General features: G+C 42.3%; 1 protein-coding gene across 2 annotated transcripts in view; it reads right to left on the bottom strand.

Moving 5' to 3' along the window:
- LOC139613176 (raftlin) overlaps window positions 1-13,774 on the bottom strand; it is a 101,178-nt gene that overhangs the window by 13,359 nt on the left and 74,045 nt on the right. For both annotated transcript variants that reach the window (XM_071469588.1, XM_071469587.1), the window contains exon 7: window positions 10,583-10,701. In XM_071469588.1, the coding sequence (XP_071325689.1) occupies window positions 10,583-10,701 (119 nt within the window). The remainder of the gene's footprint in view (window positions 1-10,582; window positions 10,702-13,774) is intronic.

Raw genomic sequence — 13,774 nt, forward strand, 5'->3', positions numbered from 1 at the left:
GCACGAACGGACCTAAAGCAGTTGCATATTAAGTTGTAGGTTGCAAAGAGCTAATCGTTAGAATACAAGACACTGCTCCAGACATTATTTACACAAGCATTACTTTCTAAGTTCCTACAGGGAGCAGCGTGCATCTACATTTTTTCGGGGGTTTATGTTGGAACCACTCCCAGAAACATCCTCTCTCTAAAAGCCTTCCCAGAAAGCAAATAGAGAAATCATTTTTTCTGTAATGGCTTGCTGTTCTTTGGAGCAGGTGAGAGGTAATCACAGTCCCTTGAGTGTGGCTCCCCACTCTTCCTGACTTATTATGCAGGTCCATCTTGTTGCATCAGCACTCCGGCACCAACCTGTGAGCCTAAAAAACAAAGTAATCACATCGCCATCTTTGTCCTCGATGTTATCTAAGTGGCTACAAAGAAGGACCACACAGTAAGAAGACAGAGGAGCTGTATTTTAACCACTATGGTCAAAGCTACTTTAAATGAAATCTGGGTTTTTCCTCAGATCTTCACGCAGTTTAACACATTTGTACTGTGGTTTGAGCCGCTTGCTAAAAGGCATTTCAGCAGGAGGTAAAAATCTGTTATTGGCTTTCACTCTCTCAATTTTCCCAGCTGACTATGACAGCTAAAACGTCAATTTCCCAGGCAATAACACACATCTAGGTCTTAAGAATTTTGCTGCTCAACCTCCTCCCTATCGTTTTCAGAAAAGATACGGAGATTGGGAACATAGACCTCAGACAAAGTTTATTTTCAGGCCTACGGCAAAGGAGGATGCAGCTGCAGGCCAACTTAAAGTTCATAGTGAACTCTGAGAGTCAGCTCAACAAAAACACACGTCTATTGTTTTTATTCAAAGCCGCTCCACCAGCTCTGCAAGATAGACATAACAAACCATAATTCAGTTTTTCACCAGCTCTGAATGCGGCTGGATTTTTGGATCAACCTGTTTTCAGACACAGTCCAATAATGATGAAGCAAATACCTTTTTTTAAAAAAAGGGCAATGAGATACTGCTCCTGATAGGCTCGCTCAACCTGGAGCGTTGTCACAGCAACAGAACATTCAGCATCCACTTTGCTTTAAAGCACTGCAGCATCCCTTTTTAAATGTAATTGGTTCTTATCGAAAACATTAAAAAGAAACATTTTATATTTGTGCAGTTTTTAAATATATTCTGCTCACTTTTGTGTTTAGATAATATCATCTTTTAGCTCAGCTTGGATGTTCCATAATCTCCCACCAGTTTGACAAAATCCCACCCTGTGGTCCATTTAGTAAGTGTTCTGGAGCTTTCAATTGAATCACAAGTTTGTCAAACATGAAGTTCAAACTTGACCTTGGAAAAAGCAGTTGACAAACCAATCTCAGCACAAGGTCCAGTTAGTAGCTGTCCCACAACCCTGATAATGTAACAAGTGTATTTTTTAAATTACATTTTTTAAATTATTATTTACACTGATTCTTTGTTTTTAGTCATGCTATTGAGAGGACTGTTGGTCCATCACTTTGGTCCAAACTAAAATTATTTCAACAACTATTGGATGGATTGCCACAAAAATTTCTACAGACATTCATGGTCCTCTGAGGATTTATTGTCCTGACTCTGGTGATGCCCTGACTTTTCCCCTACCACCACAGTGAGGAGGACATTTGTGGTTCAGAGTAAACTATCTCAACAAACATTGGCTAGATAGCCATAAAAACTGCTGCAGACATCCATGGTGCCAACTCGATAAATCATAATAAATTTGTTCACTTTATCTTTCATCTAGCATCATCCTCAGGTCACAATCTTAATTTGTCCAATACCTTGGAACCATTAAGGGATGTTTTGCTGGCTTAAACCTGCATTACTGCAGCAATAATAAAGTTTAACAGAGGACAAAGTACATCCAAACTTTGGACATTTACGAGGCATTAGCCTACATTTGAGTCAAGACTAAACTATGTAGCCTGATAACACGTGATGAGGCAGTTAGAAAAACAAAGGATCAGACAGGGGATGGGGGTTATACCGTTCATCATGTGTCAGTGAAAGCTTTTTATTGTGCACTTTTGCAGGAGGAATAAAAATGTGAGCATTTGATGTTTGAAACTGATGATTCAAAAGGGGGGAGGGGGGCTCTGAGACAAGTCATCAACTTTGAAGCAGCAGCCCTAATTATTTTACTCAAATAAAAGAGAGGGCCAGAAGCTAATTTCTGACAGGGAGGGGGGGCCCTGTTCTTTGTGTCTGTGTTTACTGTTTTTTTAAATTAGCCTGCCAGGTAGTAAGGTAAAAACCAGATGTTTTTTGGGTTAAGTGAGCTGACTCTTTTAACCACAACCTACTTTGGAGCAAAAGATAAAAACATGCCCTCTTTTTTTTTTGTCATGTTAGCTGCAGTTTAGATTCAACTCTTCTTGATCAGACGAATTATATAAACTGCAAGCACAGCACACTGGTTCTTTTCATACTTCCTTTCTATATTAAGCCACTTTCTGAGGAATTCCATGATATGGTAGCTAAGCAGTGGTGGAAGACGTATTCAGATCCTTTACTTAAGTGAAAGCAACAATACAACAGTGTAAAAATATCCTATTAGAAATGAGTGTTTTGCAGGAAAAAATGACCCCTGTGAGTGTTATATTTTATACATCACATTATTAGATTGTTACTGATTCATAAAGAGGTGGAGCTAGTTTTAATTACTTAACGTGCAGTGAGGTTAGTCCAATACTTGCCAAAACCTAGAATTAATGAGATCCTCCCAGATTTCTTTTTCACTTTTCTATAATCTTTGGTTTTGTGAAATGTTATATAATTCTACCTCTTCGGTCTCAGACAGTTTTGTAAATGAAACCACTGAAACCAGAAATCTATAAAGGAAATCACTCTTTGGTGAAGCTGCTCACATTTATCTAAAGCCTGACACGGGGCCCCAGCTATATGCTTTTTTGTAAGGGGTCACAAGTGTGCTAACCTCAGGGATAATCTTTAACAATGCCATGTTTTTAATAAGATTATCATATTCTTTTGTATAAATATAGTCTGAAATGTAGTGGAGTAGAAGTATGAAATAGCTCAGTACTGAAATACTAAGTGAAATACCTCTAAAACAGCACAGCACAGTACACCACTTGACTAAATTTTTCAACCTCTGCTGCTTGATCATATCTAAACTATCACATCTATTAGTTAGGTACATGTTATTGCTTGCTTCTTATATCTCACTACACCTGCACATAAACAACTGCACCCTATAAAGCAAAGCCTTCCTCTCGGTTCTACAGCAGCATCATCATCAGGTTGTCTGACAGAGCGGGCGTGATCTCTCACTTGCTCGGACAGTGCAAATTACTCTCCCTCTATCTAGGTCACCTCTTCTCTCACCTCAGTCAAAGGGGATAGAGGTATTGTGGACAGGCAATTGATGTGGATGATCAGCTCTCTGCGCAACACACAGACCACAGCAGGCACGCTCAGACACAGAGCGTGTTCTACAACATATACTTTAAGTGATGCACCAGCTAAAATCTACAAATCTGTATCCTGTGTTTGTTGCACCAACCGCTGAAGTGATTCTAGTGAAGGCAGAGGAAGATGCTCTGCACCGGGTGGCTTTTGTGTGAAATTGATTTCAAGAAGACAGTAGTGACTGAGCACACACACACACGCAGACGCACACATGATATCTTTATGTGTGGTTCTGAGGTGTCCTTCTTCTATGTCTTCAAACTATTTCTTCAAAGATTCCTCCCTGCCACACCACTGCTGTGATGTGGGGCCCTAATCCCATTTTAGACATAATTTAGTTTCTGAAGACTGTGAAGTGCTGCTCTTCAAAGCCGGTGGGTGCTGGTGAATTCTGGGACTGAGTGACAACAATGTCAGCTCTGTTAAGCTCCTTTCACTTGCTTTGACTTTGGACTGCCATATCCTTAAATTTGAACTCTGCTGATATCAACTTTTAGTGAGTCTTCCTGCAGGAGTATAGGACACTTTCTCTAAACTCCCCCCCTGCAGTTTTTCCCGGTTTACCGTTTGGGTTACGAGTTGTCAAGATCAAGGAGTGAGCGTCCCCGTGACATCATCAAACTGCATTGCTTGCGGTGCTTTTACTCACTGACTGGTCATGCTATGATATCCATATTCTTCAAGAGAAATATCAAAAACTCTGTACAGCCAGTATCTGCTCAAAAAGCTGCACACTTCTCCCTACACACTTCTCTCACTTCTTGAGAAAACATTAAGCGTTTATTAAATCTGCATTAGGATCCTGTGCTATCCATCTGAAGTCAGAGAGGAAGAGAGCTGTTTCAGCTTTAAATCATCTTGTGAAGACCGAGCAGTTATTTTCTATGTTCCAGCAGCGTAATAATAATACCCATAAACAAAGCTTTTATTGTGGTAAACAGGGAGCTAGTTTGCAATCTGTTTTGTTTTCTGCTCTGATCATTTTTCTAAGTTATGTATAAAGCTCTGGTAACCACTGCAGAGAAGTAATCATTGTTGTGAAGATGTGTTTTTTTTTTTTTTTTTAACTTTCAACAGTAGCAGAGCCGGGCTGCATCTCTGCTGTACCTAATTACAGTAACGAACACACCTGCTGGTGTTATTGCTGTGGGAAGGAATATTTTAAAGGGTTAGCAGCTGCATGTCACCACGCTGCAGCATTTCAGTTTATATGGGTTGAGGTTTGGGGATTTGTGCTGTCACCCTGAAATGTAGGTGAATGGACTTTAGTTCCATTCACCTTCTTTGTAGTGAGGTGGCGACACATGAAACCAAGACTCTGAGCATGGTTTTCAACCCCCTGAGCAGGGGCACTTTACTGTGTTAATATGTCAAAGTGAATTTACTGGTCATGAGGAGGGTTACAGAGCTTTTGCAACATGTATAATGTCTACATTAGTCTCCTAATGCAGTTGCTCCTTTGGAAATAAAGGGTTCAGTGTTTTTGAAGCTTGACCCAAACAAAGTGAGCACCTCTAACTTTAATCTGTCTCTAACAAGTCTCCCAACTATGACTGTGCAGTTTTAAATTGTTAGAGTGCTGTAGCGGTTTAACATTGCATTCCTGTCACATTGTCTAAAACACAGTAAAAAGAAAAACATGGACGCAGCAGAAACAGAGGAGCCATTCTGACTTGGCATTAACGTCACAAGTGGACAGCTTTAAGTGCATCAGCTCACACCTGGCATTAAAATGTGTCACCACGTGTGTCTTGAGCGACCACTTGTGATCGGATCTCACTTCCCTGCTCTATATGCAAATAAACACATTCGTCCATGCTCATTCATATTGAATATGTGGCAGGACTAATTAGACTCTGGCAGAGGACATCAGTTAAGTAGACGGTTCTTCACTTTGGCCCAGCACACATTCGCGTTCATACTTGCTATAAGCCCCAGACCACCTCTGAATGTGAATCTCAAATGTGTCCTCAGTGCATCTTGGGTGTGTTCGCACCTGAACTCAGAGCTGTCCACTTGTGATTGGCTCAGTCTCAACAGGGCCAGAGATATCATCGGTTTTCATTGTGCTCATAATTCCTTTTTGTCAAAATCTGGTGCCTACATCACCCACAATGCAACTCAACTGTTGACAGCTCAGTCAGAGATTTGGGTGATTATGCTAGTAGCTAATGTGGCCTCAAGATGAAGCAGGGATGAGGAACAGACTACAGCTCGTCCAGACTTTGATCATTTTCAGACTTGTGGTCTTCAGCCCTGACTGATCAGTCTTCATGCAGCTCCGTCTAGAGCCACTAAAGTTCCACTTTAATAACTCCACTAAGCTTATTCAGTTAATAAATATGTTTTATGTTTGGATCTTTGAAGCTTATATGATGTTTACATTGTGGCAGATCAGATGGGAATATCTGTTCTGTCTGTTCACAATCTGAAAAACTCGAAATTCCCCCTTTAGATCAACGTGTTAGATCTGTTTGTAGAATCTTTGTATGATCTTAAGAATTTATAATACAACTCTGAGTTGGTTGCACAACATGCACTGGATGCATCATAATGGCCATAGTGCCTTTTCCGGCAGAGCTGAAGTGGATAATGGTGCTACAAACAACGTTTTAAGAAGAAATGAAAGAGAAGCTGAAAAGAGTCTCAGGAACACACGTCAGCTGCTGAGGTGAATATGAGTTCATCTTTTAATGAAAACACACATGCATGGATGTTTTTGTGACTCCAGTGCACTCTTACTGTTTCACCTGGATACACAAAGACTGAAACACAATACCCTCCTGCTAATGCACGTTGTCCCTCCTGATAAATAAATTTTCCTGCAGCAACTCATTGTGAGCAAACATATTAAGAGCAGCTCTAGCTGTGGTCTGAAGACATATTTTGTTTGGTTATTGCTCTTATGAAGCTCAGGGAAAGGAGCGAGAGCTTTCGGTACATTAGCTCCACGGCAGCTCCTGTATTGATTTTCCCACAGGACAAAACGTGATGAGAAGCTGATCCTAATTGGAGTTTCATAGCAGAGACCTTCGATGAGTTATTCATTTTTAGGCACGTCACCACCGTCCATATGGCTCCTATCCAGGTCATTTTGCTCAGTGTTCGAGCGACTGCTACAATCTTCATATATATTTAGGACATCTGTCCTCAATAGTTTTCTTTCTCACGGGGAACAAACGTTACAAGAAATCTCTGTATGAGCTCTTTAGCACTGATGGTATTTTAATGCAGAATCTATGCAGCCTTTTATTTTCTGAATGCACTGTATGTATGTTTTTAATTTAGTTCTCATGCTTTTAATTGTAAGCATTTTTCTGTTTTTGTGCTGGTTTCCTCTTCGCTGTGTTCGGCTGTCATTTAATAGAAACACTTACATCTTAGTTTGTCACTTGGATATTTATTTTTGTTGCTTGTCTTCTTCTTTTATTTCCTTTCATGATATGATTTGTTTTGAAGTCAGAATTTTGCAACCCATGATTTTTTTGTTTGTCTTGCATATAACAACGTCTGGTTTCTGTCACAGTTGTTGGCTTTTTAATCATTGTACTTCAGTACTTAAAAAAATAAAAAATAAATAAAAATTCAGTGTCTTATCACAGTAAACTTAATGAAACTAAACTTTCTGGTTCATCATTTTGTAATGAACTAAATCACTATAATGCAACATACAAGATAAATGTATTTTAATGACTGAAATTATGTTTCACTAAAGACTGAGATGCATGTGCTCTTCGTTGACTAGTGTTTTGCGAGTTGCTTGAAAATGTCATCAAAAACTCATTACATATTATTCACTGAGAAAATAATATCCAGCAAGAGAACATAACTTACGTTTAACTTTAGGTTCTTTTAAATAACCCTTAAGCCTCCACACTCACATTCCTCCCTCCACCAGCCAAGAATGTTTTTGCAGTATTTAGACTTGACTCTTTTTCCACTCAAGTTTTTCATGTGCTAATTGACATGATCTGGATCCTCTATATTACACCTGTTACTGTCTCCTAATTTACAAGCAAAGCTGATTAACCACAAAAGAAACAACTTGTAATCTAGACCACCTCAAAAGCTTCTCCTCTTTAATTTCAACATTTTTATGACGCTGTGGCAAACATTTCTCTGATGATCTAAACCGTCTAAGCTTCATGTGACGCCCCTCCCACAGTCTTGGAGGCTGTTTTCCAGCCTCGGCAGGAGATCTGCCGACATGGGGGGTCAGCTGATGTTGCTCACCTGGTTCCAGCTATAAAAGCTGGTCCTTGCGAAGTGCAGCTCATGTCGCCTAGCAACCCCAACAACATATCACTTTTTTTCACAAAAACGCATTTTAAGGCCCTGGATTTTAACAGTTGCACCATTAGCTGTTGAACTGAGCTGAAACCCGACACCAACACTAATTTAAAAGTGTTCACGCTGTTTGCTGCCATATTATTTTCATCACCAGCATGCAATGAATCTTGGGATAGGTTGGGCCACAAAGGATCCACCCACTGGAGCCTTCGTAAAGAAGGACACATTTCTCAGCCTAGTTGCTGTGAAGCAATTGGTCTTCAGATGCAGCCTCTGAAGGATGCTGCCCCTGAATTGGGACACAGCTTCTGTCTCTTCACTAGAGATGACATCCAGCCCGAAATAACCTTCTTTTGCTTTTGCACCGTCAGCACCACCACAGCACATGCTGTATGCCACACATCCATGCAGCGCTGTCACGGCTAATTTTGCAGATTTCCACATCCCAATGTTCATTTGTGTTAATAAATCCTATTTATTTTCTGTGTAGTATTCAGTATTGTGAACAGTATTATGCATCTGTATGTGCTGATATAACTGCTGCATCCTGCAGCTCACTGCCGCTCTACTGCTTTGCGAACACCTGTAGATCCACCGCCATTAGAATCTCCGCACTTTTCACATGCAGATCTTCTGATCAGTTGTAATTCATTTATAAAAGAAACAATTACAACCCTTGAAAATGAACAGACACCGTCCCTGAGATGATACGTTCCCACTTGACGACAATGTAAATGATTGCATGCCCTCTGTGAAACAGCTTTTCCTCTGTAAGCTTCATACATCCAACCACCTGTCAGACTTTTGGATAAATACAACTATAAAGCGTTAGGCAGGAAAGAAAATGACATATATAAAAAAGACGAAGAAGACAAAAATACCCGCAATCAATATTCCGCCTTATTTTTCATTGTAATTATCCGAGCACTGAAACAATAATGAGCTCTGAGGATGCTTTGCATATCAATTTTAGGCAGTTATCACAATGAATGAATGGGTATGATGTGAGACCCTGGTCGCCCTTTGTGAAAGAGTGTGTTGTCAATCTGATTTGGCACAGTGCAGATCGCTCGAGTGAAACAGTTTTTGATGAAGTCCCAGTGGAACAGTTGATTGGATCTCCTGGAACACTGGGTGTCGGTTCAGTGTCGTTTGCTGACGTTTCTGAGGAGGCATTGAAATCCATTAAGCTGTAACCATATTACCATTCATCTCAGAGGAGGGGTGGGGTTCTCCTGCTGCAGCCACCAGATGACTGAGTCTTTTTATTGGCACATGTGGCCATCAGCGCTGAGTTGGACAATCAGAGAGCCACATATTGGGGACAAAAGTCTCCTTTCACACTTGGAAAGCCTTGGGCTGCAAAAAGTCTAAATTCAATTACTGAGATAGCATCGGCAAACACATATAGACACACAAAACCGAAGCCATCCACGCACTCTTCGTGGACACAAACACATGCACATACAGTTGCAGACACACGCACACACATACATACAGATGAAAGGCAATGAAATGGCTGCAAACCCTTCAACTCAGACAGAAATCAATTTCCAACTTGGAACTTGTGCTGAGGAGGGACACTAATCGGCGGCAGATAAGGGTTTGTTTGCTCCTGATAAGACAAGCGACCACAACACATGTCCCATAAATTGAGATTTGCCAGATTTGCCTTTCGGGTTTTTGGGAGAATGGTTGGCTGAAGAGTGAGGAGGGGGTAGAAAGGGCACAATATCTGAGTGACAGCTGATTTCTATCTATTCTATACTCTCTCTAGATAGGGCTGGGTGATGTACTGTAGGTTTAATGTATCTTCTGAATACCACATTATTGATATAAACATTACTGATGGCTGATAAGTTATAGGAAGAACATACATTAATGTCCTGTTGGGCCAATATGAGCCACCATAACAGAACTGTACTGGAGGGATCAAACCCCAACCTTATATAAGATAATCCCTCATTGGTTTTGATGATAGCGTTGTCTAACACATAATTTCCAAATCTGCTCCTACACGTCGAGAGGAGCCAGTTGAGGTGATTCAGGCATCTGATTAGGATGCTTTCTTGGCACCTTCCAGTGGAGGTCGTCCAGGCTCGTCCAACTGATAGGAGACCCTGGGGTAGGTCCAAAACAAGCTGGAGAAATACATATCTCATCTAGCCTGGCAACCCTTTGGGATCCCCCAGGAGGGGCTGGAAAATGCTGCTGGGGAGAGGGACGACTGGACTACGTGGCTTGAGCTGCTGCCACCGTGACCCTGGATTAAGTGATTGTAAATGTGTGGATGGATGGATATATTGCTGTTGGGCAAATGTAACTCCTTTGGACATCAGAGGTATTAACTTAGCTCCACTGTGATGACTGGCATGAGACAAAACTACTGGTTTTGGTTCAGGAAAATAGAAATATCGTAAGAAAAAGGCAAACATTAAGGTGTGTGACAGGATGCAATCTCTGGTGTCCGGCATGGAAGTCAGACGTACCACACCCTGACCCCCACACCTCTACTTCCTATCACCTCTATAGGGCAGTCTGCTTCCTGCACTGCACATAAATTGTGACATGTAGAATCATCCAAGATGGACGCAGTGCAGTTCCTATGTTACAGTTTTCATCTCAAATAGCCTGAAATCATAGCAATTTGAAAAATGTCATCAGTCTATTATAATATTATCCCTACATGACCCAGCCCAGGCTAAATAGAGTGTACAGCATGTACTGAAAAAATGACGCACAAATTTCCTCAGATGTTCCTCTCCACTGGTGGCAGACAGCACAAAACCTGTGACACTGTGACAAACAGAAAGACCTCTCCACTCACATCAATGACAGTCCACTGCTCCACTACGATGGCGTCGTATGTCGGAGTGGCCGCGTTCGGCTCGCCCTCCCTCGCCTCCTGGAAGATGAAGACGCTTTCCACCGACTTAGGCAGCATATCTGCAGAGAAGGAGGAAAAAAAATAATAAGATCCAGCCGTGAAAAGAGTATTTACTGGATGGAGTGTGTCTGTCTTGTCTCTGCTGCTCCTTCAGGCCCTCCAGGCCAGAGGAAATGGAATGATATCAGTCAGCCACATTCGCACACAACCCTTTATTACATAGCCAGTGGTGTGGGCCATTTGTGTGAGCAATGTGCACTTTATACATTATGCAGGGAGACGATGTAAAAGAAAGGAGCAGGTATTTCCATCTGGGATGTTAAAAAAACGAGAGGAGACATTATGCGCTACATCAGTGTTTTTCAGGACACAGAGCCCTGCTGGTTTTTTGTGCTTGACAGCCAAACAGAGGCTAATTACAACTAGCAAGCAAGGTGAATGCAATAGCTGATAGGATTTAAAACCAGCAGTACTCTGTGTCCTGGGGATCAGGGCTGAAAACCATTGCTCTAAAAAAGATGGACAGATTTTAGCGATGGCAAAATGTAGCCGCTGATTTAATGAAGTCAGTCCGTGAGGCATTAGAGCATAAATCCTTTTGCTAAGCCTGCATAATTCACCTTAAAAAGACTTGAATTAAGTGAGCCACATAAAGACATTGACGTGGATGCTTTAGGCCACTCGTGAGATTGTGTGCTGCTGACCAAATAGATTTTCTAAGCTTCTCTTCTGTTGGAGGCTAACAATCGCAGGATTGGCATCTGGCCCCTGTGAGCTGGGACCCCTTTCCACCCAATGTCTCTTGTTATTTCTTTGATGCACATGCACATTACATTTAGACACACACACACACACACACACAATACACACAATACACACAATACACACCCCACGGTCCAGTCTTCCTGGCTGGCCTTAGTGCTTTCTCATTACTCCCACACCATTTACACACTAATACAGTTTGCCGGGGCCCAGGCACCAATATGAGACACTCCACATTTCATTACAGGGCCCTAATAATAGGGGGATGAGAGGAGGCTGGAGAGCCTGTGTAGAGAGGGAGGGAAAGGAAGATAGAAAGAGAAGGAGGGAGTGAGCGAGACAGAGGGAGATATAGAGTGGAGGGATGACAGGCTCTTTTATTCCCCCCCCCTCCGAAAACCCATTTAGGACCCATGTGCGCTCAATTGAAGACATCTCTCAGACATCTATGGGCTCGCTCAAACACAGTCATCGTCGTTGTTCACCTCCATCCCACCCCTTTGCATTCTCCTCCTCCTCACCCCCCCCCGACCCTCCTCCCTCAGTCCAACGCTCCAACACCTCATTCGTCAGGCCTTCACGCTTGCTGTATAATTGGAAAGAACAGTTTTTTTGGAAAATGTAAGGCGCTGAGGCCCGCCATCGGTTCCCTGCCAGTGCGACGGGGATCAGTCAGGTGAGATCGACAAGGGTTGTGTGTTTGCTCTACAGGGGGAAGTCTGTCTCTGGTGATAATGCAGACAGACGTTCAGCAGAGGAGAGAGAACTAGGGAAGTGGAAGAGAAGGAGTTAGTTGCTGGGGGCGTTGAGTCCGTCAGGGGAATGCACCGGTTGCGTGCACAAATAAACATTATCTTGCGCCTATTGACTGAGAGCTGAGCGGAGCAGCCAGCGGGCCGACTGAGAATAAGATGTTTACACTTGCAAACCCCCCCCCCCCAAAAAAAAACCCACCGTGCACCCTCAGTAAAATTGTTCTCCAACCACTTCGTGACTCACATGCTCAAGGTCGCAAGGCGAGGCATGCAAATACAGTCGCACTAAAAACAGGGAGTGACAGCGCTGGGACTGAAAGACACAGAGGCAAACGGGAGGGGGGAGAGAGTCAGATATCAGGGTGACAGCGAGTGACACCGGGTGACATGCAGCAGTTTAAATCAGCACCCAACAGACAGAGGAGAGGATCAGCACCAGACACCCAGACTGACACTTGGAACTTGTTTGTTCCTGATATTCATGGACATGTTCGCAGCAGACCTGCTGTTGTACATCGGCTTCTAGCACACGGCGCTTTGGACAGGAAGCTGTCAGCAGCTGTGCATCATGCATCATATATTCCTGCACAGTCTGGCTTAGGAAATATTTTCTATCCAGATACAGATTTTACAGGTTTACATCACCTCCAAGTTGTGACCCTTAGTAGAAAATAATTCGCCTTCCTTCATTCTTGCATCTTAATTAACAGGTCTTACCAGTGTTTTAGCATGTTAGATCCAAGATGCCACTGGTTTCCATTGAACTTTGTATGACATATAAGTAGAGGACTTGAGTTGTGTAATTGAAATGACATTATAAAATAAATTATTCTTGCACAGGGTGCTACTTTCAAACAATGACATGCTGCAATAATATAGCACTGACAAACAATTTGATGTTCACTGTAATGACTCGAGGAAGTTTCAAGCATCTTCTAACTTCAGAATTAAATGAAAAGTAGCTGTCTGCAGTGTGAGGAAAAATATGTCTCAAAATCTAATATTGTTTGGCTGGGTCTGAAATATCTCCCATGCAATTGAAGTGGTTTGAGAAATCTTTGTACATTTTCATGTTCTTTTTTTTTTTTTTTTTTTGCTGTGACTGTTTCACCACTGGGCTCCATAGCAACTGCTGTGAATCTATTCAAGCTGACTATAGCTGCTGGCCTCTCCAAAAGAGCACACTGCAAGAAGAACAAGCCCTTAACTAGAGATTTATTGATATCATGATATTGTGGATTATTGCTTTAAAATTATTCTATAATTTAATCCACACATCGACAAAGTTGTCTGCACAGTTCAGTGGGTTTGTGTTCAAGTCCAGCTGACCGCTGCCGAGCTGGAAAGTGACCCTGCCCCAGGTCATGTCTGCTGACATGATTTAAACATATGTGCCAGGAACTGCCTCAGAGAGCTGGAGACAGGCTGCTGACAGCTTATCTATATTTCAAACAGAACGAGTGGACATCCGGAGAGAGGGACAGAGAGGGAAGAGAGGAAGAGGCGAGGGTGTCTAATGTGTGTGGACTGAATGTGGCTCTTCCCAGAGGAGCCGAAGATTTGGCAGCTGCAGGCTGGTACCTGTGGGTTACTGGGCAGACTTTGGCTGAAAGGG

The sequence above is a fragment of the Trachinotus anak genome, unplaced genomic scaffold (assembly GCF_046630095.1).
Source record: "Trachinotus anak isolate AG129_WGS33_773 ecotype Australia unplaced genomic scaffold, CSIRO_AGI_Tana_v1 ptg000032l, whole genome shotgun sequence".
NCBI classification, from domain to species: Eukaryota; Metazoa; Chordata; class Actinopteri; order Carangiformes; family Carangidae; genus Trachinotus; species Trachinotus anak.